General features: G+C 48.7%; 7 protein-coding genes, 1 long non-coding RNA gene and 1 pseudogene across 15 annotated transcripts; 4 read left to right on the top strand and 5 right to left on the bottom strand.

Moving 5' to 3' along the window:
- Positions 1-131: 131 nt before the first annotated feature.
- LOC136199994 (uncharacterized) lies at positions 132-4,860 on the top strand. The gene is made up of 23 exons (XM_065990315.1): positions 132-230; positions 288-408; positions 510-775; positions 826-882; positions 936-1,030; positions 1,084-1,188; positions 1,245-1,354; positions 1,415-1,499; positions 1,550-1,649; positions 1,702-1,799; positions 1,851-1,934; positions 1,989-2,135; positions 2,188-2,290; positions 2,343-2,446; positions 2,497-2,554; positions 2,603-2,944; positions 3,007-3,305; positions 3,357-3,492; positions 3,548-3,643; positions 3,698-4,247; positions 4,303-4,519; positions 4,583-4,656; positions 4,710-4,860. The coding sequence occupies exons 2-23, from the start codon at positions 300-302 to the stop codon at positions 4,772-4,774; spliced, it is 3,300 nt and encodes a 1,099-aa protein (XP_065846387.1). The 5' UTR covers positions 132-230; positions 288-299; the 3' UTR covers positions 4,775-4,860.
- A 1,491-nt stretch (positions 4,861-6,351) lies between these two features.
- LOC136200056 (homeobox protein ceh-30-like) lies at positions 6,352-6,912 on the bottom strand. The gene has a single exon (XM_065990381.1). The coding sequence runs from the start codon at positions 6,910-6,912 to the stop codon at positions 6,352-6,354; it is 561 nt and encodes a 186-aa protein (XP_065846453.1).
- A 1,606-nt stretch (positions 6,913-8,518) lies between these two features.
- On the bottom strand, positions 8,519-9,367 carry LOC136200055 (homeobox protein koza-like). Its single transcript, XM_065990380.1, has one exon. The coding sequence runs from the start codon at positions 9,365-9,367 to the stop codon at positions 8,519-8,521; it is 849 nt and encodes a 282-aa protein (XP_065846452.1).
- A 562-nt stretch (positions 9,368-9,929) lies between these two features.
- Positions 9,930-10,678, bottom strand: LOC136200053 (barH-like 1 homeobox protein). Its single transcript, XM_065990377.1, has 2 exons — positions 10,519-10,678; positions 9,930-10,429 (listed from the first exon to the last, which is right to left on the bottom strand). The coding sequence occupies exons 1-2, from the start codon at positions 10,676-10,678 to the stop codon at positions 9,930-9,932; spliced, it is 660 nt and encodes a 219-aa protein (XP_065846449.1).
- Positions 10,679-11,451: 773 nt separating this feature from the next.
- Positions 11,452-12,312, bottom strand: LOC136200049 (homeobox protein ceh-12-like). Its single transcript, XM_065990372.1, has one exon. The coding sequence runs from the start codon at positions 12,310-12,312 to the stop codon at positions 11,452-11,454; it is 861 nt and encodes a 286-aa protein (XP_065846444.1).
- A 381-nt stretch (positions 12,313-12,693) lies between these two features.
- On the top strand, positions 12,694-14,958 carry LOC136200001 (uncharacterized). 3 transcript variants are annotated; one of them, XM_065990326.1, is made up of 8 exons: positions 12,694-12,963; positions 13,018-13,132; positions 13,196-13,272; positions 13,581-13,672; positions 13,725-13,817; positions 14,052-14,127; positions 14,345-14,460; positions 14,533-14,958. In XM_065990326.1, exons 2-8 carry the CDS (start codon positions 13,033-13,035, stop codon positions 14,585-14,587), a joined length of 609 nt encoding a protein of 202 aa, XP_065846398.1. In that variant the 5' UTR covers positions 12,694-12,963; positions 13,018-13,032; the 3' UTR covers positions 14,588-14,958. The 3 variants fall into 3 exon arrangements, with proteins under 3 accessions (XP_065846398.1, XP_065846397.1, XP_065846396.1); XM_065990325.1 differs by having other exon boundaries at positions 14,516-14,655; XM_065990324.1 differs by having other exon boundaries at positions 13,581-13,817.
- Positions 14,959-15,010: 52 nt separating this feature from the next.
- Positions 15,011-20,126, top strand: LOC136200002 (sorting nexin-14-like). Of its 5 annotated transcripts, none has more exons than XM_065990330.1 (25): positions 16,384-16,522; positions 16,588-16,664; positions 16,758-16,862; positions 16,979-17,046; positions 17,111-17,198; positions 17,249-17,321; positions 17,377-17,443; positions 17,507-17,565; positions 17,620-17,834; positions 17,896-18,094; positions 18,152-18,179; positions 18,237-18,286; positions 18,344-18,441; positions 18,515-18,618; positions 18,677-18,717; positions 18,792-18,862; positions 18,926-19,027; positions 19,094-19,119; positions 19,172-19,236; positions 19,291-19,384; positions 19,445-19,515; positions 19,577-19,607; positions 19,664-19,728; positions 19,786-19,877; positions 19,942-20,126. In XM_065990330.1, the coding sequence occupies exons 9-16, from the start codon at positions 17,766-17,768 to the stop codon at positions 18,839-18,841; spliced, it is 639 nt and encodes a 212-aa protein (XP_065846402.1). In that variant the 5' UTR covers positions 16,384-16,522; positions 16,588-16,664; positions 16,758-16,862; positions 16,979-17,046; positions 17,111-17,198; positions 17,249-17,321; positions 17,377-17,443; positions 17,507-17,565; positions 17,620-17,765; the 3' UTR covers positions 18,842-18,862; positions 18,926-19,027; positions 19,094-19,119; positions 19,172-19,236; positions 19,291-19,384; positions 19,445-19,515; positions 19,577-19,607; positions 19,664-19,728; positions 19,786-19,877; positions 19,942-20,126. The 5 variants fall into 5 exon arrangements, with proteins under 5 accessions (XP_065846403.1, XP_065846402.1, XP_065846399.1 ...); XM_065990327.1 differs by having other exon boundaries at positions 17,887-18,094; XM_065990328.1 differs by having other exon boundaries at positions 17,887-18,094; positions 19,163-19,236.
- LOC136200044 (voltage-dependent T-type calcium channel subunit alpha-1G-like) lies at positions 19,967-21,318 on the bottom strand (annotated as a pseudogene).
- A 1-nt stretch (position 21,319) lies between these two features.
- On the top strand, positions 21,320-25,500 carry LOC136200005 (uncharacterized). Of its 2 annotated transcripts, none has more exons than XR_010673273.1 (3): positions 21,320-21,863; positions 23,424-25,124; positions 25,178-25,500. It is a non-coding gene; the product is annotated as an uncharacterized lncRNA (long non-coding RNA). The 2 variants fall into 2 exon arrangements; XR_010673274.1 differs by having other exon boundaries at positions 23,424-25,177; positions 25,221-25,500.
- The last annotated feature ends 86 nt before the right edge of the window (positions 25,501-25,586 follow it).

Genomic DNA, 25,586 nt, shown 5'->3' with positions numbered 1-25,586 from the left:
GCCAGTGATCGCGAATCAGATCGTCGTCTCCTTTCGATTCGTGGTCGTACTTTCTCTTCTGTAAGGTGTGCTCTCGCCCAATTCCACGTCTACGTTTTCGATAAACTTTTTGAATTCGCGGCGCGCATTAGAAGTTGAACGCCTGCGACCAGGCTGCAGAAAAGGGTTCAACTCCACAAGTTCGCGTCGCTTGTCAGAGAGGAACGTCGTTTAATTACGACCACAAGAAGGTTATTTGAAGGGCTACAATAGCTTGAGCTATAACCTGTAACTTTTTCCGACGGTAGGCGTTGTTCTAAATGGCACGGAACGAAGGGGTGTCATTCGCATTTCTTATGCTTCTACTGGGACTTATCAGCTTGTCAGGCTCTCAGTCTGGCTCCGGCTCCGGCTCCGGTTCAGGCTCAGGTTGACTACTGTCTTTTGTAGGGCCCTCGTTGACACGTGCTCCGCCACTTTTGACTTGACGCAGCGCCGAAAGCAATGCAAACGCTGATATTTTCTTACAGATTGCGGCAATGGCATCCGTACTGCGGGCGAGGAGTGCGACGACGGAAATTTGAATGACACTCGAGACGGTTGCTCAAAAAACTGCACAATCGACGAGCTATTTGAGTGCGATGAGGATGGAAGCGGGAAGAGCACGTGCACGCACGTCGTCGTCGACTTCAACACGTCCAGTAACAATACGTTGGACTATTCTACCGTTTTCACGGGAGACACCGTCTATCTGGCCGATCCAAATCTTCTAAATGCCAGTGCCTTTGGAGACAGCGTAAGATGAACCTGTAGTAGATTTTAAGTTTATAAGCGATGTCTGTGTAGGACTGGACCTCTGTCGACGTTGTTATAACTAATCCTCGGGATAATTCACATGAGCAAGTAAGTTTTACTTTCATAAAAGTTCTGCAGTTGTGTCTCAACGTTGCTTTTAGATTGAACTGATTACTTCGGCCGGAAACAAAAGACTTTCGTCCGCTGACTTAAACGCAGTTCGCCTTTCCGTCTCTATTTCATATCCAACGGCTGGGTACCATAGACCGCCGTGCACCTAAAAATTTCTGTTATTTGGTGTTGTTTTAGAACTTATCGCTACACAAGAACGAACAATATCGACTTGACTCTCGTTCTACTCTCGTTACGCTACGATAATTATTACCCGGTTGCGCAAAAGAGTAGCACGCCTCGGTGCGTTTTGTAGCCAGGATTGATTGAGTTTTCCGGGACTGGTGAATTGTTTTCAGGCACATCACAATTACTGTGACGGACCAATATGGCATTGAAGCGGAAAGCGTGACCGTAACTGTAACCTACGTCGGATTAAATAAGAATCCCCCGATTGTCAAAATATCAGGTTTGTACTGTAATAGGTGTCTTGTGGCGCATTCCAGCTTCTAATGGTCATTTTATATAGACAACGTCATGACGTACGTCGAGGGAAGCGGTGCTTTCTACGTGACTAACAGCTCACTAACTATAAATGACACTGACAATGATTAGTAAGCGTTCGCGTCTTCTGCTGCCCTGAGAATTGAACTGGACTTTTCAGTTATGAAATCCAGTCGGCGACTGTCCGTCTTCAGGGATGCCCGGACTGTCCATTGGAATCACTGAATCTCGCTGAGGAACGCCGTGCTGTTACTAGAGCTGTGAGTAGAGCATTACTGTACCTAGTTTTGAATGCAATTGTTGCTCTCCCAGTACGATACACTTACAGGAGTTTTGACTCTGACGGGCAATGCATCTGAGTCCATTTATCAGCTTCTGCTGAATAATATTATTTATGGCTACGGCAACACGTAAGTAATAGAGATATCTATCTTATTGAACTAAGTACTGTTAATTTTCAGTGCTATTGAACCGAAGAGGCCTCTAACTCGAAACGTCACCTTTTCCGTATCAGACTGGGATTTCACGACAACGACTAGCGTTCTGTAAGCGCTCGTTATTCTCACAACTACCACGAAGCTAAGTCGTGTCCTTATTAGCATCATAATTCAAAACGTCAACGACAAACCTGTGATAACGTTTGACGGAGCGCCGTTGTCGACGGTGAATTTCGCTGAGGGTGACGATCCCCTTCGACTCGCCACTCACGTCAACGTTACGGATTCGGACAACGCTGAAATGACACGGTGAGCGCGGCGCATTGCGAAAGCCAAGCCGATCACTTTGTTCTCCATATAGGAGTGTTGTGAATTTGACGAATGCGGCTGAAGGAGACGGTTTGAATGTGACTGAAACGGTCGCCGGATTAACTGTGACGCCCAATGCCGACTCGACGATCATCGTGCGTTTGCGGAACTTTTCTTTGACTCGTTCTACAACTGTTCTGTGTTTAGCGTATTGAAGGAAATGCTTCCGTTGCAGACTACAGCCGTTTGCTGTCGTCGATCGAGTTCTACAACCCGAATTCGAATCCCGGCAACGTGGCTGGACATCAAAGGCAGGAAACATCGACTCGGACGCCGCTTCAGTAGAATAATTGCCCTTTAGGATTATTTCATTTCGCGTGAACGATTCCATCGAATGGAGCGGCACAGTTTACGCCTACGTGCGTCAATTCGCTTTGTTTCTTTGTTGGCCAATTCCTTGTCTTTAGGTTGACGTTACTCCTACAAACGATCGACCGGTTTTTCATTTCGGACCCGATCCGAATCGGTACGGGAGTCCGGCTGAACGTACCCGCGACATCGTCTTTACAGAGGACGGCCCTTCTGTTTATCTGTTCCCGGAAAGCACGACTCTACGAGACGTTGACAGTCAAACGCTCAGCGGAGCGACAATACTTCTGGCCGGCTTTCAGGACGGCGGCGATGAAGCGCTCAAGATAAACAAGACACTTGCGACTGACGTTGGAATATCTCTTAGTCCAGATGTCGCATCTATTAACGGGGGCGTGTGGCAACTATCTGGAAATGCTTCTGTTGCTGACTACAAGAAGGTGAGTATATAACAGCGATGCCGCCTATAGTAAAAAATGAAATTTGTGGCGTCTGTAAAAAGGTGCTTCTCACCGTCAATTATATCAATTCGAAGTCGTCTACTATTACAACTGGTCTTCGTGATTTCAACATTACTGTTGCGGACGATGAACCGAGGAACTCTTCTGGCGTCTCCGTTCGAGTGACGGTGAAAGATCGAAACGATCCGCCCGAAATCAATCTCGGCGCTGGCTACGGCGTGTCGGACGCAATCACGTTCCACGAAGAACACACAGGCATTGACTTCGTCACGAAACCCTACCTCATTGAATTCCGCGACGAAGAGACGACAAGGCTCTCTAAAGCAACGATAACGCTGAGGCAAGGCATCTCGCGCAAAATTACGCGCAACGATCCTCTCTTTCTATACAGATCCGAGCCCGCCGGTCATCTCGACGACGGAGACTACTTGTACTCCCTAGTGTCTAATCCTTTGTTGACATTTGAAGCGTCTAGCGTTCCTGGTAGTACCTATACCTTGACTTTCACGGGAGAAGCGTCGTACGATGTAAATGTTGTCCTCCAATGGTTATTTATTCGTTTGGAATTTGAATTTATTCTAGAGCTATTACGAAGTTCTGGAAGGAATTCGTTACATAAACACCGAAAAAGAGCCGACCAAATACGTTGGTGACACATTTGTCGAAATCAAGCGATATGTGAGGAGCGCGGCATTCGGTCGCCTTGGCAATTTTAATTGACCCGTTTTTCAGATCAACGTCACGATATGGGACAACGGGTCGATCAGCGCGCTGGACAGCTCCACGCTGCCGCCGGCGAACACGACCCTATCAACGTCGGTGTCCATCGAACTGACGAACGATAACGCGCCCGTTTTGACATTGACAACGGTGCCGGGTTCGTGCTCGGCTAAATCACCGTCGAAGCGATCCGTTCGCGACGCTTCGCCGCCGGACGGCGAAGGCGACTGGCTCTCCGACGACGAAGAGCGAATCGAGCAGCGAAACGATTCGACGACTCCTTTCGTTTTATCGGCTATCGGCTTCGGAGGAACGGGCGATCGTTTAGACGCCGGCTCCGTCGTCACAGTTCGTTTCGACGGCGATACGAATAGGCCGTCGCTCGCCGAACCGCGACGCGTTTTCGACTTTTCGCCGTCCGTCGTTTCCGACTTGCATCACTTTGCCGTGTGGAACGACAGTCGCACGCTCGTCGTCGTTTTTCCTCATTCGCTCACTCCTGCTCAGTCGACTCGACTCGCTTCGGTGCGCGATTTTAAGATAAATTTCAAGGATTCGCGAGGTTTGTCGAGTTACTTTGTCTTCAAGTTCCTCGTATTTGAAATTCGTTTCTGTAGCAGGATCGTGTGACTGCAATCGTCATATATGCCTCGCTGACGGCGGTTCTTGCCACGTTTCCGGATCGTATTCTTTGCATCGTCATTCTGTTGTCAAGGAGGAAAATGACAGCTCGACTGATCTCCACTCTGACTGGTTCCTACTTCCTGCCCTTGCGGGCAGTTTGGCTGTGATCGCCGGGCTCTGTTGTTTGCTTTCGAATTCAAAACTATTTAGGTAAAAGCAGCAATAGGCAACGCGATGGAGCGACGTCTCGAATTCCAATTTTTAATTTTTTAGGAATCGAAAGCAGCCGTTTGGGCGAGAGAGTCGAGCTGGAATTGAAGACGTCAAGAGACTGAAGAAAACTTCTAGTCAGGCGTTTTGCAAGCGCAATTTGGATTCTAATTGTATTTTTTCCTCAAAGGTCTGAAAGTCAAGACTCCGACTCCTCGTCAAAGAGAAGAGAAGACGATTATCGCATTTTATTAACTATATAAGGTTCGGTTCGATCATTGTATTGTTTCGTCGTTTTCTGTGCCTAGATGTCATCAACATGTACGGGTCTTTGCCTCAAATCCGGCTACAGTATCTTCGGCTGGCTTGGCTTGGCTCCAGATTGGAACGCCTCCGAGAGCAATTTTTGCCTTCGACAGCCTCCTTCATTCGATATCATAGGTAAGGCATTCACGCCCAATGACACAGGCATGCAAGGAAGTGCAGAGGGTAGATAAGATCCGGCGGTAGCTATTGCCAAACGAGTGCAAATTAGTCGTCTAATCGTCCAAGTATGAATATGGCTAATGTGGCAGGAGGGAAGAGATTAGCAGATTAGCGGTTCAATTATTCACGAGATAACCGAATGCAGGGCGCCCCCTATCTCGTCAGATCACGATAGTCAGATGCGATCGTTGTCAATTCCGATGAGCTGCGGTTGCAATTTGGAGCGGGAGGAAGGGAAGGACGCGATGCAGTCCTTTGACACCTCTTTTTGTCAAAGGGCAACGTAACAACGTACACGTAAGACAATCGGGTCAACCTTTCCCCCCTTCATTTTGCAACAGTGAGTCATGATGGCCCTGACACCGGAACCATTTAATTAATTATTAGTAATCTACCATCGCTGTAGCGACGTTTCCTCGCCGGAAGAAATCGCGGGCAAGGCGGGGGTTTCTGTTTGCTGTAGCCAAGCGGACGCCGACGCGAGTGCGTTTAGAGTATGATCAACGGGAGTAACTTGAGTAGCGGCCAGCGGTAATTTTCCCCTAGCCCATTTCTTAAAAACCCGAAGATGAGTCATCGGGTCTTCTACCGTTTTTCCGACTAGTCTTTATATGTGCATATATTTATCGCGCTGGGCACACCAGTTTACATGGAAGCGAATGCTCAGAAGTGCCCGCACAGCATACAGTATTCATCAAATATATCTGAAAGGGAAAATTCTCTTTCTTGTCTTTCCAAATGTAATGGACGTCTATCGTGCCTGCGCGAATAAGTCAGCAATCGCAATGTATTTGTACGAGCTCGTATCTGACCACCCGCGATTAGAAACGATCTCTCTCAAACTTGCTGGGGTTTGGGTTGGAGCGAAAAGATGGATGGCCTGGGGTACTGTGGGTTTTTAGGATCCGGATTCCTACTGTACATGCGCAATATCTACGTCACAGGAAGCCTTCGACGGTCTGTCTAATCCCCTTGGGGCTACGTTTGGTCTAGAGGCCGTGCGTTTCCTGTTTCTGAGAATAGGTTCTAAACCTGACTGTACTGGGCGAGAATTTCCGAGAGAACGTACAGTCGTAATTAACTTAAGAGGCAGTACGTCCAAGATGCACAGGAAGAATCTGCCTAATCTGTTTCTGACCGTCGTCCGACTTTTGCGACCCACCACGGTGTCAGGGCTAATAGAACTAAGCTCGACGACAAGATTTGCTCGGTTGATAGGCAGACCCAACGCATAGCCACTGATTATGCGTATATACGGTTGCTTTGGGAGTAATGTACCCCTACAAAAGTCAGCGAGCCCCTTATTCGTGTGTATTGCGCTAGATACTAGTACAGGCTGTAAGGTGTTAGAAAATAAGGTTCTTCTTGAAAAAGTCACCGACGACCGGCGGGTACAGATATTGTACAAAAGTGGGAACCGTGGGAATGACAGAAGCGACTGTCGGTGTCCCAACAACGTTGCAGTAGATTCGTTCATCTCGCCACTCGGCGCTCGGCGACGAGCAGCCGTTTCTTTCGAGCGCGTGCTTCAATTTCATTCGTCGATTTTGAAACCACGTTTTCACCTGAGCGTCAGTCATTTGGAGCGCTTGAGCCATTTGACGGCGTTCCTTTGACGACAGGTACTTATTGCGTGCGAACCTCTTCTCGAGTTCGTGCAATTGCTTGTCGGAGTACGTCACGCGCGTTCGCCTGTGTTGACCCGCGCCACCACGCCGTCGCAACCTGTCGTCAGTGGTGACGTACGACGTCGACGGATTGGGTAGCGTCGGCTGTTTTCCGCCCCTCATTGACGACGACGATGACGACGACGGCGTATCGTTGCCTCGGGACATCGTTGACGAGCCGGAGTCGAGAATGCTCTTCATCATGAAATTGGTAGACAAACTTCGCTTTCTGTCGGTCATCATTTGCTCAGAAAAGATTTTTAGTTAACTGAAGGTTGGCTGCTGCGTGCGGCTTTATGATGGTTCTCAGTGGGCCAGATCATTCAATTCGTCACAGATGCTTTCGACAGACTTCTTACTTCCACCAAGACATCCGCGTCGGACGCGTGCACCGCATTCATTCTCATAATTTGCTTGTTTTGTGGTCAGCCAAAGGGGTGAGGTCTCTTTAGATATGCGATCAGCCCCGGCGCCAGATGCAACTTAAAAATTCGAGGTCAACACATTAGCTAACACAATTATTACACGCGCATAGTTTGCATTGACGGGAAAATGCTGCGAGCCCCTCCTTCGGCGCTCCCGCCGACAACTAGATAATGATGGTTTGGCTTCAATTGTAACGTCGTCATTAAGAGCGCGTAATGTCTTCTGTTGTTCATCTAACCCTTTTCTCTATACGTGGTACAGGTTGTAGTAGTGTTACCGTAGACCTTGCAGCCTACTTTCTTAACCGCGTGCGTTCTCCTTAATTTGTTTCCAAACAATCTTCGCAGGTTGAGCCACTAGTTAGTTCAGGAATGCAAGCAAAGAGTGCGTCCATCTGCGTCTAAAAACTAGAGAGCCCTTTTACGTTGAATTCATTAGCGCAACTCGCCGACAAACATTCTCTAAATCCAGTCAAAGACACCGGTGGTCTCTGACGCACTCTCTGACGCACTCGCCCTGATCAGCGTTGAAAAATAGCTGCCGCAAGTTATTCTGGTACCTCTTACTAATAACTGTTTTTCAGCTTCTTAGTTCGGTATGCTCTGGCGTAGCCAAATTGGTATTTCACGTATGGATTTAATGAAGTGCCAGTTCCCGATGCTAATAATGCCACGTCACAGTGACTCACTGAACCAAAGTCGTTACGTTTGTGGACGAGGCGGCTATATATTTCTCACTAAATTGAAAATATAGAGCAGTTCAGCTCAGCTCAGTCGTTAGCCTTGCTCCACGCGGATAGGTGGTGGGCGAGAAAATCCGTTACATAAACTGAAGACTCGAACACTTGCACGTGACCTGAATAATTGCTCTAATTTTTCCGGCTGGTTAGAAAAGTCCCCCCCCGCGGCTCCGCAGCGGTGCAAAAATGTCGACGCGGGTTCAGCATCCGGGCCCGAGCTGGCCAAACTGGCCCGGATCGCTCTTACAAAAACGACGAGAAACTGTGAAGAACGCCTTCACCGTACGCGTAGCAAGCAACGAGAATCTTACGGCATCTCAAAAATCTCGTCTTTCGAGCGAGTACGCACCCTTCGTTTGCCTATCGCCAATCGGAATCCCCTCAAAGCGAAACGATCAAACAAGGAGATGCTCTTTGACCCATCTAACCGCGAAAATCCATCTATTTGCAAATAGATCGGCCTGTGTGGCCAACGCAATTTCGTCGCGTGCACGAAGACGCCTTTGAAACGACTCCCTACTTGAATAAGGCAGTCCAATAAGCCGAGAACGAACGTCGAGAAAACGCAAATGAGCCAATCAATGTATCGCATCAATTACTTTGAAAAACATATCGTAACTAGTTCAAGCCAACGTTTCGTGAACGCGTAAATCGGGGCGATGCATGCATGGGAACTCCTGCCTAGAATATGTATGCAGCGCCGGACGTCGGCGCAAATCTCCTGGGAATGGGACTGAGCAGCGGCGGTTGGGACCCGATCGGGGGATAGCGTCGTTCCATTCCCTGGTGAACGGGAGCCGGAAAATAGATGCCACTGGAGAATCTTTGATTCGACGGCGAAAGCAGTCCCGGTTGATGCGAATAACACTGGGACGGCTGCCGTTGCATTCTCATCGGCGCGGGATATGGATTGAGCCTGTAGGCGGCGGTGGCGGCGGCGACCGCGTAGTGCGACGATATCGCTTGGAGTTCGCGTTCCGAGTGTTGTCGCTTGAACTTCATTCGACGATTCTGAAACCACGTTTTGATTTGGGTTTCGGTGAGATTGAGAAGTCGGGCGACGTCATGTCGTTCGATTGACGACAGGTACTTTTGAGCGTTGAACAGACGCTCGAGCTCGGTGATTTGGTGATCAGTGAACGTCGTTCTCGGCTTCTTCAGTGGCTTTATCGTCTTGACGACTGGAGCGGAACTGTCCGAATTGTCATCTTGACAATTGTCGTCACGACGGTCATCTCCGTCGTGCTCCTTTCCTGATAGGACATGATTCTTGATTTGCGCCTCAGGGGCTTGGCTTCCAATGGAATCCTGTTTTGTTAACGACTCCGTGCCGTCGTCCTGTTCCGTCGTTTTACCGTCTTCCGAATTTGTCAACAACGTCATCGTCGACTCCCTTCGTTTGGAAGCCGCAGACGACGATGTCGTGGCGAGAATCGTTTCGATTAGAAACGACGTGTACGGTTTTCGTTTGACATTGACGTCGTCGTCGCCAGGGGCGATCGACGAAGGAGGTACTACGGGCGCGTCCATCGTGGGCGACGGTCGACGGCAGAATGGGCTTGGTGTTGGGTCGCAAAGCAATTCCGAGCGATTCCGGCATTAGCAGATTGTTTTTCTTCGTTAATCGTCGTGCCACCGCAATCGCTGCTCTCCCGGCTGGACCTCGCGGATTCGCGCTTAGAATGCATGACTAGGGGGATAGGGCCTTTCGATTATTCATTGGTCATGTTTTGCTGTCGGAAGCGGACGACGGATCTTGTTTACAATGTGGTGAGCGAACACGCGAACGTCACTCGTCCCCGTTTGCCTAAATGATGTCATTGCGTGTAGATTTGCTTCTCCATCAGATGCTCGATGCTAGTCGTTCAAAATGAACGCATTTCCGCGCGGCCGTGTTTGCTCGGCCGTCGCCACGTTCCCCAGTATTGCTTCTCGTCGCAAAGTGGTTTGATTTATTCTCACGATTATCGTGTAGTTGTACGATTTTACCACCCGTGTACAGTCCGCACCTGGCACAGCACGCTTTACGGAGAGAAAACACACGCCATTCAAACAAACAACGTAGTCATTTGAAAAAAAACATTTTTTACTTCTACATTTTAGAACCCGAGAAAGGAGTTGTGTTGTAGGGAGGCAGCGACGGCGGTGGCGGTGGCGGCGGCGGTAGCATTGGCGCCGAGGACGACGAATGCCACCCGTACGGCTCGGCGGAGAAACGCAAATACCCCCACTGTTGCGCTATGGGATACAATCGACGAGAAAAATACCCTACATCATAGGGATGAGGAGGTAAGAACGCTCGCGATTGAAGCGTTTTTGAGAACGCCTCGTTTCGCCAGCTGACCGACGTCGCTAATTGCTGGTAGCTTTCGGCGTGTTGGCGCTTAAACTTCATGCGTCGATTTTGAAACCACGTCTTCACTTGAACGTCGCTCATGTCGAGCATGTGAGCGAGTTGCTGGCGTTCTGCGAGCGATAAGTATTTCGTTCGTTCGAATATCTGCTCGAGTCGGCATAGTTGTAGATCGCTGAATGTCGTGCGATGCTTAATTCGATTCTTCGTCGTCGGCGGGGCGCTCGAAAGCGTATTTGCTAGAAAATTGAATCGCGATCGAAATGGGGACCCGGCCGCGTGCGATCGAAAAAAGAAAGGGATACTGCGATTGGGAAAATCTGGTTACCGTCGCATTCGCTGTTATCTTTGACGTCCTTTGAGACGTCTGACGTGCGAATCGAAGTCGAAGACGACGATGAGAGTAGATTGTCGATTCGAAACGATTCGCCGCCGTTCTGGGCGGCGACGTGCGGCACGATCGTCGCGTCCGTCGAATTCGAAGTCATCCGGCCGAAACCCGCGTCTCGCAGTCAGTCACTTAGTGTTATATAAAGTTTGTGTCGAATTTGACACCCATTAGTCGGCCACTCAGACCTATTGTCGGCTTCTCTCGTGTGGACATAGGCGATGCAATGTGTTGGCACTAAAGAGAAACCGCTCGCGTGCTTTCGGCTATAACACCCGAGTGCATGTGTTGTTTAATGGAAACCGTTCAGCACGCGACCCGTAATCGTTGCACTTAATTAAGCGGTCTCCTTAGAGTCAGTCAGGCACCTTCGCTAATCCGCATGCTCTCGCGCTACTCGCGAACGGCGACCGAGTGGCGACGCGAAATCGAAATCGAGTTTGTGCTCTCCCGGCAAATTGGTCTCGCATCGTGGGAAACGGAAAGGGACTTTGGAATGCAGGGCATCCCCACCGCGACGGTCCGACCGCAAGTCATATGCCGGACAGGTCGGGCTTCGCGCGTTGACGTCACGAAGGCGCTGATTCAATTGATCCTCTGGTAGTGAGGCTTCTGCTGACTCTGAACGGCAGGAATATTCGCGTGCATCGCCACTGCGAGGCCTCGCGTGAGATATATGTTAGCTTAAATAGCCATTCTAATATATAGTCCCACACTCGGTCACATAAGGTTTTGATAAAAATACACATTGACTAAAGTTAGGCTGGGCCCCGCGCGCGCGCATGAGCCGTCCATCGAGTCAAAATTACGTACTACCATTAGGGTAACTACGAAACACGATCAAACAACGACATGCACTATAAAGAGTGTCGCTCACTTGCACATTGAATGTTGCACTGGCACGCAAGACGACGACGACGACGAAGCGGACGAAGGGTCGTAGGTCATGTACCGAGAATAGGGGACCGTTGCTTTAAATGATGGATGGCATGCGACGAGTCCTTTGTGAAAGCCGCTGGGAACGACGGCGGGCGGTCGTTGATAATGCATGAAACTGAACATAGGAACGGGGCTGGGGAGCGCCGCCGTAACGGGAGGGATCGCCGCTGCCGTCATGGCAGAAGGAAGGATCGCTGCTCTCCGGATGTCCCCAACCGATGATGGCAATGACGCTGCCGCCGGACTATAGGAAAGTCCGCCGCAATAGAATCTTTCGTCGCGCCACTCGGCGCTCGGCGATTGACAGCCGATGCTTTCGAGCTGCCGCTTCAATTTCATGCGTCGATTTTGAAACCACGTCTTTACCTGCGCGTCGGTCAGCCCGAGCACTTCCGCCATGCACTGGCGTTCCTTTGCCGACAGGTACTTGTTGCGCGCGAATTTCTGCTCGAGCTCGTACAGTTGCTCGTCGGAAAAAGTCGTGCGCGGCTTCTTGTGTCGATTCGTGCGCATCTTGCCGACAGCGGCAGTGATGTCTGTTACGGAGCCGCTGCCGACAGCGGTTGCGGCAGCATGCGTGCCGAATGACGACGTCGACGAGGAGGAGGACGACGACGGGAGACCCGGGGACAGGATTCGTGATTCGGAAAGGTTTTGCTCGCTGCTGATTATGTGCGTTCGGCTCAATGGCGACGGCGTCTCGTCGCGCAAAGAGTCGGCAAGACTCGACGTCGACGAGCTGAGAATGCTTGCCATCATGAAATTTGTTGACGGACTTCGACGATCGGTCGCCATGAATGATGTGACTAGCGATGATATATGGATGGCACAGAGGAAACTGTCTGGCGGTAAGACGGACTCCGAATAACGAGCTCCGCTGCTGTGTCGGCCTTATAATGGGTCCGGAGCTCTAATGACGTTGCCACTAATTATCCTTGTTCCATCCCCTTACCACTAAATCACTTCCATTGGGGGGCTACGTAAACATTGATACGGAAGTGAGTCTAATGGGTGGCCTTTTAGGTGTGCGGGAGGATCAGTTTTGCCCCCTCGGGTCAGTCGTGTGTCTCAAACGCCATTGTTTGCGATTTCTCTCAGCATGCAAAATCTGTGGTTCACCTCAATATTTTCAGACGCCTTGTGTTTGAAGAAATTACATTAAATGAGTCTTATTCGACTAAATGAGCGATGAACGGGTTTGCACGGTGACGATAGTGGCGATAGTGGCAGTGAGACTACGAAACAGGCTAACACAATTCAATTAGACAGCAAGCATGCATTTTGCGCTTGCATATCATAGCATGTTGAGGTAAGTGGGGTCACTGACGCGAAGGCGTGGCTCCCGCGATTTCCGTCATTGCGCGCGCACGATCTAAAATGGCGACGGAGTAGAAGTCCGTTCTTCTCCTCTTCGACGTCGACGGCACGCTGACGGCGCCGCGACAGGTAACGACTGCGAAAAAGGAAGCTCTTGGCTACGAAACGAACGCAACCGCGTAGCCGATTTCGCAAGAGATGAAGACGTTCATGGCGAGCGTTCGCGAGCGCTACGCCGTCGGCCTCGTCGGCGTTTCTGACCAGTCGAAAATACTCGAACAGATGGGCGGCAAAGACGGTGAGACCGTCGATCGAGAAAAGAAAAGAAGAAAGTAATCTAGTTCTACCCCGTATTCTTCAGCCATACACTCGTACGATTACGTCTTCGCCGAAAATGGCCTGGTCGCCTACAAGAACGGCGAACTTGTCGCAGTTGAGGTAGTACACGTTAGCATGTCATAAAATAGAAGTCCTAGAAGGGGAGTACGAGAGACAGATGTTCGAATTTCCTACCCCTGCAGAAATTGCGCTAGAAAGATTCTCCTAGTTTCTGTTCGATGTTGATACAGCATCTCAAATCTGAGTACCTTCTTTGCGTCGTGTTCCCTTGGGTGTAGGGTTGCGGTCGCTAGCGACTCTTTTTGTTGATCTATTTACTTGGGACGTCTGTCGGGGAATAAAGAATCCGCCGCCAAAGTTGTCCGGCTGCTTTTTGGTTTTATGATCCCTCCCCTTCCCTCCCGCAGAGCATCAAGACGTTCATGGGCGAGGAAAAGTTGAAACAACTCATAAATTTTTGTTTGCACTACATCGCCGATCTTGATATTCCAATCAAGAGGTGCGTCATTCCGCGATTTGGAGCACGCCTACTCACTTGCCTTCTAATCAAGGGGAACGTTCATTGTAACGGCATGCTCAACGTGTCACCTATTGGAAGAAATTGCTCCCAGGAGGAGCGAATCGCCTTCTTCGAATATGATAAGGTTGGAACTGGCACTGTGACCTTTCCAACGATCTGTTGTGTGTTGTGGAAGTAGCAATGTCTGAATTATTCGCGGCAGTTAAGGCATGTGCGCGGGAGAAATTGAGAAGAGGTCTCCCTCCCTCGCTCAATAGCAATCTTTTAGTGACGGTGCAGCGTGAAACGTCTCATCGCGCGCACGGGCTGCTTTGCCCTATTCAACATCCAGATGCAAATTTTCCTTATCTCTTCCTAGGAGACGGGAATTAGAACGAAGTTTGTCTCTGCACTCGAGCGGGAATTCGCGAGCTTTGATCTCAAGTTCTCAATCGGTACGTCAGTACATGGTATTGACTTTTCTGACGGGGCTATTTTGAGCCTCCGGCGGCTCCACCGCCGGTGGTCTCGGTGCGGAAACGGGCGGGCGGAACGAGAGCGCGCGGTTTGTATGCATTAGGCGGCGAGCCTGCTTAGGAAAAATTTGGTTGTCGGCTTTCTGTTCAAAGGTCGATTTCTTATTTCCTTTATTCGTCTTGCTTAATTGCGCAGGTGGCCAAATTAGCTTTGACGTCTTTCCCATCGGCTGGGACAAGACATACTGTTTGCGACACGTTGCTAATGATGGCTTTGATGTCGTTCGCTTCTTCGGCGACAAGACGTTTGAGGTAAGGGTGAAAATTTGCTCAACGGCGGTTTTTTTTGGTCCAAACTGGACTCAAGTTTTCTTTTCCTCGCAGGGCGGAAACGATCACGAGATCTACGTGGACCCGCGAACTGTCGGACACGCCGTGAAGAATCCGGACGATACGCGAAAGATTTTGACGGACGAATTTTGCAGTAAACGAGAGGAAAAAACTTTCTGCGCACCGTGCTGGGAAGTATAGCACTGTCATTCCTAAAAAGGATCCTGGCTGAGTGTGTAGAAGTGACGGGCTGTTATTTGTCTTGGGTTCTTTCTGCTTCGACGTCGGCATCGCACGTCTGGGAACAGTAAAAAATTAGGTGTCCAAAGAGTGGGAAAAATTGAAGTCTGACTTATATTACGGCAAGCAAGACTCCCTAGTCTTAGTAGTTTGTGCATGGCCTCTGGTTGTCTCTAGAAATTTAGTTTTTAATGTCTACGCTGATTACGCATCGATTTCACTAGACATCTGTAAAAAAGGACAGGTACTGTACAGTACCAGCAGAACCAGAACCTCCAATGCATTTAGCGCACGTTAGTAAACCCGTCTCGAATGGACTGAAAATGGCTAATCGACATCCGCAGGCCGCTGGATCGCTTAGACCCTTTCTTTTTGTTGGCCTTTTTCCATCTCGATCGTCTTTTCGCGGTTAGAAACTCGCGACCGGCGACTTTTTTCTCGCAAATCGCATTTTCCTTAGCCACCACGCTCTCCTGCGCTGGCTTTGGACAACTGCGTGCGGCTGCTGCGCTGCCTATTGCCTTCTGAAAGCGAAAGCGCTCGTTCCGAGCTTCCTGATCTGGATAAAGCGACGCGAACTGATCAAGCCGACTCTGCCGCCGGGATGCGGCAACGAGAATTGTCAGCGGCATCGGTACGGCATTCTAAACGTCTTTTCATCATCATTCCCGATGTCTCTTTTAGCCGAGGAGCAGTCACGTACTTCCGATCTACAGGTATCTCGTTAGGGGCGTGGTGGATTTCGAGTACCGTCGCTTCTTTTGGAGCATAGCCTTGGAATGACGTTCTCGTACCTTTGCCAGTCGAAGAAGCCCTTTCGGAAGTGAGTCGATAGCTCTAAGAAGTGAAATTATAGGAGCTGAAGTTTTTTTCGCGAGATTTTCTCCAAAGATGGGGTCTAGGAAGCGTTTCTCTTACGCGTGACCATTTGATAGTAAAAAATTGTCTCTTTTAGTTTTTTGAACTGGTCTTGCGGGATTTCGTTTAGGAGTGGTATCGGTAAGTAGCAGGAGTGCACGTATACGGGTATCAAATGAGGACAGGAGACGCTTGAATATATGCCGTTCCTCATTTGGGGAAGGAAAGAGACCCATTAGTAATGCGGGGCTGGCTGTCCACTTTGCAGGCAGATCAATGATCATGAAGAGCTCGTCGACGAATTTCGAAGCAATCTCCAGTTCATCATCGCCTCTTTTGTCAAGCGAGCAAAAAAAGTAAAAAGAACCCGAGAACGGATCGAGGCAATACATAATTTCTTTTTGCAGATCGATATACCGAAAGTCGTGGACCGAGAAACTGATTCAGGCGGGCATGGCTCACCTTCACGTCATCTTTGCGGTGAAAGATAAGAGTAAGAAAACTGGACCACCAATTTTTATTTATTTATTCTCTCTTTTTCCCCCCGAGATCCTTGTCTTAAAGGTGCCGCGTTTGTCGGCGCCATCCTGCGCGAGTACGGCGATGACGTGCATGAAGCCGTTCGCGGTGAACATGCATCAATTAGATACCTCCGTCGCGTCGCCGCAATCATCGTGCCGCGCGTTCTGCCGCCGGCGTCGCTCAAGTCGAGGTAGCAAAGCATTGAGATATTCAGTCGTGGTTGATTTGGGGTCGAAGGAGTCTCGTCGCTTTTCTCGAGGAGTTGACCGCCCGTCAGCTGCTGTCGAGGCTCTGCCAAGTCATCTCAAGTCCAGTTCGTTCGTTTGGCTTCCTCATTGATTGGATCCTCACTTCTCTTCGTTTATCTTCTTGAGCGCAGGATATTGTCAATAAGATTGTGATCGAATTGATTCTTCCCGCAAAGGTAAAAAAAATATTGGCGGAACTTTTTCACGTCATTGGATTCCCCCCTCGGGGACTATGCAATAGCCTGTGAACCGCTAGAGAAGCCTAGCAAGCTGGTTCCCATCCTCTCGACCTTTGCCCGATCAAGCAAACTCAACTCGGTAGGGTGTTCTTTGCGGCTAGAGAAAAAAGCACCGGTTTCTTTTCTTTTCTCGTTCTTGCGCAAATCCCACTCGCTCCTCCCCCTCCCCCAGGCGCTGCGGCATCCACTTCCGACGATCCTCTCGTCGACTGACGGCCTGTTTCACTTCATGCAGCTCATGAAAGGAGAGGGAACGGTGAATTCTGCCTCACCGTCGGTAAACGTCGCGTTGATTGCTTGCCTTCATGCAATCTAATGGAAGCTCTCCGTTATCTTTTCCTTTTCCCTACTGTTTTCTTAATCCCGCATATGCTCGCTTCTTCACGCGAGCAGAGGATCTCAATAGGAAATGCATGGAGCCGAACGTATCGGAAACCGAATCGCAGAGCATCTTGAGGGAGGTACGCAAATTAACGGAGAACGGCTCAACTCTACTTATCTTGTGATATGCGCACTGCGAAACAGGCGAAGACTCTCTACGACACGTACTTTTCTCCCACCGCCTGGGACAAAATTCGCATGGACGATAGTGTCGTCAACGATCTTAAATTGGGTTCGTCAATTGCAATTTTTTCTCGTTAGTCACTCAATTTTGTCGCGTAGCTGTCGATGCTTTGGACGCCAACGACTCGGTTCAGGGGCTGAGAAAATTGCAGCAGTCGACGCCGCTACTAAAGTAAGTTTTGAGAGAGAGTCTCTTAGATAAACACTCATGCGAAGAGTTCCCTCAGAGCGTACGAACGCGTCTACGCGATGCTCGTTGATATATATTGTCCGCTCTTTCATCAAAGCGACGAGGCAAGACGCTGTCTTTTTCTCATAATGGATTTTATAAACCGAATGTCTTTCTTCGCTTTCAAGTATTATGAAATGGTGTGCGGCAGTCGGTTGCCTGCTCGCGCGAAACCGTCTTCGAAAGGGTGCGTTTTTGGGACGTCATTTCCGAATTTCGTTTCGTATGGTTTTTTCTCGAGGCGTGTGAAAAATTGAAACGTTTTCAAGCGGCTCGGAATCAAGATTAAAGATCGGTTTCAAGACCACCGCAACAGCGGAGTGCAAAAACGAAAGCTAGCTGATCGCGCGTACCTACGCAGCGTTTTTACTTCCAGAAGAAGGAAAAATGCCGGATCCGGACATACCAGACTCAAACAACTCGCGCAAATCGCCTCTTCCTCCTCCACTCGTCGCAGTCAGTCACCCAATGCGATACTCTCCCCTTCCTCTTTCACTTTCTCCTTCAGTTTATTCAGGCTCAATCGGATGATGATTCAAGTGGCGGTGACGACATTGCCGAGGACGAAGGGAGTACGCCCGAGTACGATATGAGCCAATGGGACGTGCGCATTCGTTCGGCCGAAGTGGAAAGCAAAGGGGTTGTCACGCAGCGACTCGTCTGCAAGCTTGTTGTGAAGACGCCGACTCCAATTCCTACGATAGCAACAATGCAAGGTATATGGATTTGCTTGATTCTTAGATAAGACACTAGTAGGGGCTTGATTGGGATAGGCACTGGGTCATCGTGGAATGTAAAGAGGTGAAGAAAAGAAGCCTGGAGAGAATCTCTTTTTCTTACGTGTTCGGCACTGTATAGGGATTGGAAGCAGTTTCGAAATTTGGACATTCGCTTGAAGAACTTTCACGGTCAGTGATCTGTGTAGATAGTGTGGCTTAGAAGCCATTCTTGTCTTCGATTTTTAGACGACCTCAACGTTCGGCTTCCGTCGCGTGGTTTCCTTCTGCGAATGTCCGACGAGACGGCTGAAAAGAAGCGATCCGAATTGGAGAAATACTTGAAGGCAAGTTGTCGCGCGCGCGCGCGTATGGAATTCTTCTCTGTGGACTCCAAATTCGCTTTTATTCGTTCTACAGTGTTTGGTGAGTCATCCGTTACTTAGCGGCAGTCAACTTCTCTACAGCTTCCTCACACCCGATACCGAGAAGAAAACCGCTTTTACGCTGGATGCGGTTGCTAGGTGGGGCCTTAGGGGAGAGCGAGATAAAGACGAACGAACGAACGAACAAACGTTCTAGGAACGATGTTCAAATCGGTGAAGCTGAAGCTGAAGAAAGAGGTACGCGAATTACTGCTTCACGTCACTCTGTTTCGTTACGATTAACGTCTTGTGTTTTGGGATGCTATTTGCAGAAGGGCCAACACTTGGAGGCTTTCCTACAGGCGTTTCTCGCCTTCGTTGAAACGGCTCGACATCGGCACGAGTAAGTAATGGTCTGGTCTGTTGTGTGGACGTAGACACACACTTCCGCTGTTTGTTCACAAAGGGATGCAGCGGTCGCCGAAATGCGCAAGGATTTCGACCATTGCCAGTCGGAATCACAAGCGTTTGACGTAGAGGAAAGGGATGTCGGTCTAGAGGGGGAAAGGTAGGCGTAGACTTCGCAAAATCGTATCATGAGCATTTGGCAACCCATCTTGCGTGCTCTAAATAGATACTGGGAAGACAAGCGGTTTGGAGGTAGGACGCTATGGCGTCCCAATTTGATAAGATTCTGTTGCAGTTGCAATAGTTTTAGAAGATCTGCATCGGATACGTTCCATCTATCAGGAGCGGGCGAAGTGTTGCAGTATCTCAGTAAAACGAGGACGGGAAAGATCACGTATCAAAACACGGTGTTTTTACGTCTAGTTCGCACTGTCTATCAAGTGCCGCGCTGGTTGCATCACGTTGTCTGCTGCGTTCGCGTTTTAGGCCAAAACAGCCTTGAGGCTTATTTGGACAGGTGTTTATCTCTCTTCCGAGTCGTTTCTTACCAATTGCGTCTCTGTTACCGTCTGTTTAGCTATTTGTGTCGGAAAATGGAAATCGTCTTCCGTGAAGACTACCTCGTTGACATAATTCATTTACTGAGAGGTTCGAGTCGCTGTTTTTACGTTATCGCGGCAATCTATGAAAAAAAGCTTTGACTAAATAGATCTTCTCTTTTACGATGACGATCCTCCGAGGTTGGTTTACCATTAGATATTTAAATACGTGGTTTCATCTTTACTTGCTATTCAAGGACGACGGAAGATCAGAAAGAACGGGCCGATCAGGCTCTTGATGACCTGCTTGGCTTTCCACCCGGTGAGTGATCATTTTATCCTTTTTCTTTCCTAATTTTGAAGTTCGTGCGGTCTTTAGGCATATTTGCGAGCCTCGTAGGCAGGCAGGAGTATGAGCGTCGCACGAAGTTGGTATTCGAAGCCTTGCAATATCCAGAACTGAACAAGCAGGTCAGTGTCAGTTCCTACTCACATTCTGCGGTGGAAAGGATGCATTTTCTCCCGTCTGACGCAGCTATTCTTTTCTCTATTGGACGTCGTCATGGCAGAATTATTTCCCGAATTACAAGACCATCTTGCAGTGGGACATGCCACGCAATATACTACACGCTGTTGAGTCTACTCCCTGTCTCTCTCTATAAAAAGTCCAAGTAGTGTGTCAGGATCGTTTACGATATACTAAAAGCTCCTCGCAACAGAGTCTCCGTACTATCTACGTTCATTTCTAAATGCGCTGCGTCGGCACTTTGGCGATACCTAGTAAATCAATCAATTCGTAAATCGCCTCGCGCTGAACGGCATCTTCTTTGAGATGATGCTTGAGTAGTAGCGACGAATCAGGTCAAAATTAGCGTTGGTAACGTCATCGTAATGATTTCGCATCATTGACTCGTCGGCGCCGTCACTTAGCGTGCTACTGCCATCGTCGCTAAGTGGCTGTGATGACGTTAAGTCTGTGACGTTGTCATCAATATGAGCCGCCGCTGTCGCCACCGCCACCGCCACCGCCGCCACCGCCGCCGCCACCGCCACCGTTGATTAACCGGTTGGCGGCGGTTGCTTGAGCGCGTCCGAGACTGTCGACGATGACGGCGACGAAAAGATTGATGAATATGAACGTTTCCATGCAAGACGATGAAGATAAAGAGATAGTCGTCGCGTTCGCTGTAGGCGTAGTACCAGTCGTCGAGTGTGATGAGCTGGAAAAGAGTAACCGACGCGCGACCGAGATTCCCGAAGCGTGCTGGATCCGCGTCTCCGTATAAGCCGCGTCCAATAATAGCTAGCCTGTGACCAGACCTTCTCCCTTGATCCCGTATAACGGGTTCGGGAAGGTCTGGTACGGCTCCGCCTCTTTTAGGCCCGCCCTAGGAACAAAGCGCCCGTACATGCGTACGTCGCGGTCGGTTCTCTATCGACGAAACGTCGGTTTCCTCGCTCTACGCAACTTGTGTTCAATAGTAACAAATTGAAGTGCTCTTAGCAATACCCTTCGAAAGGTTCTTTTGCTCTTGCGAGCTACGATCGTCTTTCAATCTTTTCAGGATATTGCCAGGAACACTTACCAATGAACACAAGTTGCGTAGAGCGAGGAAACCGACGTTTCGTCGATAGAGAACCGACGCGACGTATACATGTACGGGCGCTTTGTTCCTAGGGCGGGCCTAAAAGAGGCGGAGCCGTAACCTTCTCCCGAGCCGTTATACGGGATCAAGGGAGAAGGTCTGGTCACAGGCTAATAATAGCGAAAATGTAGAGAACGAACGCCGCGAGTATGACGATGTTACCGAGCGCCGGTATTGATCGAAGTATGGTCGTGACGATGATCTGTAAGTTGCGCAGAAAGCGTATCGTTCGCAAATCGCAAAACGCGCCGCGCGCGTAGCGCGCGCACGACGAGATTGATCAAAAGTCGACGGTGCTTGTTGGTGCTTGCAAGAACGACGAGAAAGTCAAACGTATTCCAGCTGTTCTTGAAATAGCGCAGTCGCCACGCGTAGAATTTGAGAATAAGTTCAAAGAGGTAAATTGAGAAGAAAATCACGTCGAGAAGCGAAAGTTGCCAATTGGCTTCGATCTCGACGCTTTGAAACGTTTGCGCTGCTAGCATGATTGTGTTCAGAAATGTATAACGATTAGAATCGCGATGGAAAATGGGCGCGATTCGTGTCGGACAGTAGCGGCGAAACGAATTTCCATGTTCAATGAAATGATTGTCTTTCAAAGTGGGACTAATTCGGTCGTTCGAATGCGATGTCACCGATGTCATCCGATTTTTCTCAATGAAATTGGGAGCATTCCTGCAAATCGAACTGCGCATGCTTATCGATGCAACTGCGCATGCGTTTCTAAGAAGTGTATCATCCGTCGTTTTCTTGGTCATCGTCGCCTCTGCGATACTCGAAAGAACGCGATGGGAAGAAGACCTGCCCGCTGGTAAGTCTCTGCTTGAGAAACGCCTCCGAACCGCGCGACTCAAACGTTCATTTCATTCCTATATTGGACCCTAAAGGAGTTATACATGTACAAACGAGTCAATCTAGATTGTGGCTTTGTGAAGCATTTTTAGGTCTATTTTGGTATGGGCATGAAAGTTGAATATTGCACCTCTGTAGCTGTGAAGTCACTATATTAGATCGGGACTATTCTAGAACAGTAACGCCCAATGATGCAAGGTGCTTGCGCAGTAGCAAACGAAGTTAGGATAGGAAACCGCCCCTGACAACGAACGCTGTAACGTAATTAGCAATTTTCAGCGTAGTTTGTACGCCGTTACAGCAACATATACACTGATGCAAATTATTGCGTAGGATGCTCTGTCTTACCCAGTCGTCTGGTAAAAACAGCCAAATAACTTTGTTCTAATATAGCCCTGTTCTAAAATACTGTCTTCTAAGGCGACGCTATTTTAGAACAGGGTTTATTTTAGAACAACCTCTTTTCCAGTGCAGAGGCATATATCATACCGTACCTGTCCACAGACTGTTTCATATCGTTGTAAAATACTCTTTGGAAATCATACTATTCTCGAACAGGCCATGCACCTGGCTTTTTGGAACAGACTGACGGAATATAGAAATCTCTTTCTTTCATTATGCAAGTAGAAACAGTATCTACTTAGGAATCAAATATTAAGTAATCCTAAAAGTCGACGACAACTCATGCATGCAAAGTTGACGTTCTCACGTCAACAGTAAATGCTTTATAGTAACCAGTATGCTACTTCGTCAAACAGACTTATACCGTTATACACGCAGGCCATGTACGGTATCTATCACAGGTATGGCTCTTGATATGCTAGAAAATAGTTTGTTCTAAAATAAGCTCTGTTCTAAAATAGTGTCTCCTTGGAAGGAACTGTCACTATATTAGAACACACTCGGTACACTGCAATACACGCAGGCCATATGCAGGGCATCTATAGGTCGGTGAAAAGTATGACTCTTGATATGCTTCTGCACTGGAAAAGAGGTTGTTCTAAAATAAACCCTTTTCTAAAATAGTGTCGCCTTAGAAGACAGTATTTTAGAACAGGACTATATTAGAACAAAGTTATTTGGCTGTTTTTACCAGACGACTGGGTAAGACAGAGCATCCTAATCAATACGCAATAATTTGCATCAGTGTATATGTTGCTGTAACGGCGTACAAACTACGCTGAAAATTGCTAATTACGTTACAGCGTTCGTTGTCAGGGGCGGTTTCCTATCCTAACTTCGTTTGCTACTGCGCAAGCACCTTGCATCATTGGGCGTTGCTGTCTAGAATAGTCCCGATCTAATATAGTGACTTCACAACCTCAGGCAAACGTTAGCAAGTCTTGAGGTGCTAACCAGTCGTGCAAACTTAGCGCACGCTTCTGCGCGAAAAGCGGCTGTTTAGGCTATATTATGAGTGAAAAAAGGGCAGACTTGTATCTGAGGGTAGCCCCCTGAAAGGAAGAAGTAGCCTCTAGGCTTTAGAACAAATAATATTTTGAAAAAGGAATAATCTTAGAACTCAGAATTCGTCTCAACGCAACTGCAAGCTAACAACTGCCATTGCGCTGTACCATTGCAACATATCTCCTACAAATTCTGCAGTAGCTCTTGCCTAGACACTCTGCGTCCGACTAGTATGTCATTCCGCTTTTCTGCAGCTCAGAGGCCAATTAAAGACTAGTCGGGCGTGAAGGATCTGGATACAAGGCTAATATTGCAGCTTGCAGGCCTAAACTGCGAATACGCTGCGGTAAAGGGCTGCAGAAAGTCCTCGGGTAATTAGCATCAGTGCCTAGGGCGTATCTTATACAAATTATCACCTTTTAACACTCAATTCTTATCTAAATGATATCATGAGAAAACGAAGCTCTATTCAAAATTGAATTTTGCATTTTTGAGGCGCAATTTTCAATTTTCAATCCGTAGTATAATTGAGAATCACACCTTTTGAGGTGCAATTTTCAATTTTTATTATGTAACAGAATTGAATATCACACCTTGAAGGTGCAATATTTATGTTAAAAAATTAAATATTGCACCTTAAAGGTGTGATATTCAATTGTTTAAATATTGAAGGCAATTTTTATTTTTTAATATGATTTACAAATGCAATGAACAAATGGGTCACGCACGGGCCGTCCATTGAGTCAAAATTACTACCATTAGGATAACTACGAAACGCGATCAACACAACGACATGCACACTGCACTATAAAGAGTGTCGCTCACTTGCACATTGAATGTTGAACTGCCACACAAGACGGTGACGACGCAGCGGACGAAGGGTCGTAGGTCATGTACCGAGAATAGGGAACCGACGCTGCTTTGAATGATGGATGGCATGCAACGAGTCCTTTGTGAAAGCCGCTGGGAACAACAGCGGGCGGTCGTTGATAATGCATGAAACTGAACATAGGAACGGCGGGGCTGGGGAGCGCCGCCGTAACGGGAGGAATCGCCGCTGCCGTCATGGCGGGAGGAATGATCGCTGTTCTCCGGATGTCCCCAACCGATGATGGCAACGACGCTCTCGTCGGACTATAGGAAAGTCCGCCGCAATAGAATCTTTCGTCGCGCCACTCGGCGCTTGGTGATTGACAGCCAATGCTTTCGAGCTGCCTCTTCAATTTCATGCGCCGATTTTGAAACCACGTCTTCACCTGCGAGTCGGTCAGCCCGAGCACTTCCGCCATTCGCTGGCGTTCCTTTGCCGACAGGTACTTGTTGCGCGCGAATTTCTGCTCGAGTTCGTGCAATTGCTCGTCGGAAAAAGTCGTGCGCGGCTTCTTGTGTCGATTCGTGCGCATCTTACCGACAGCGGCAGTGATGTCCGCTACGGAGCTGCTGTCGCCAACAGCGGTTACAGCAGTATTTGCGACGAATAACGACGTCGACGACGACGAGGAGGAGGAGGAGGAGGGGAAGAGGATTCGTGATTCGGAAAGATTTTGCTCGCTGCTGCTAATGATGTGCGTTCGGCTCAGCGGCGATGGCGTCTCGTCGCGCAACGAGTCGGCAAGACTCGACGTCGACGAACTGAGAATGCTTGCCATCATGAAATTTGTTGACGGACTTCGACGATCGGTCGCCATGAATGATGTGACTAGCGATGATATGTGGATGACAGAGGAAACTGCCTGGCGGTAAGACGGACTCCGAATAACGAGCTCAGCTGCCGTGTCGGCCTTATAATGGGTCCGCGGAGCTCCCTAATGAGGTTGGCACTAATTATCCTCGTTCCATCCCCTCACCACTAAATCGTTTCCCCAGGTAAACATTGATGCGGAAGTGAGTCTAATGGGTGGCCTTTTAGGTGTGCGGGCGGATCAGTTTCGCCCCCCTCCGGTTGTACTTTCCATCGCGATAGACGTGTGCTGAAATGCCTTCATTTGCGATTTCTCTCAGCATGTGAAATATCTGCGGTCTACCTCAATATTTTCAGACGCCTTGTGTTTGTAGAAATTACATTAAATGAGTCTTATTCGCCCCAAATCTACTCTGCTCGACTAAATGAGCTATGAACGGGTTTGCACGATGACGATAGTGGCTATGATGGCAGTGAGACTACGAAACAGGTCAATGCAATTCAATTAGACAGGCAGCGTGCATTTGCGTTTGCACATATTGCAGCGTGTTTAGAGATAAGCATGATTTATTTAGGGCTCTGGCGATAAGTGGT

Source organism: Oscarella lobularis, chromosome 2 (assembly GCF_947507565.1).
Source record: "Oscarella lobularis chromosome 2, ooOscLobu1.1, whole genome shotgun sequence".
In the NCBI taxonomy this organism is placed as follows: Eukaryota; Metazoa; Porifera; class Homoscleromorpha; order Homosclerophorida; family Oscarellidae; genus Oscarella; species Oscarella lobularis.
Note: the sequence above shows the minus strand (reverse complement) of the source record. Positions and strands in the feature narration are given on the sequence as shown.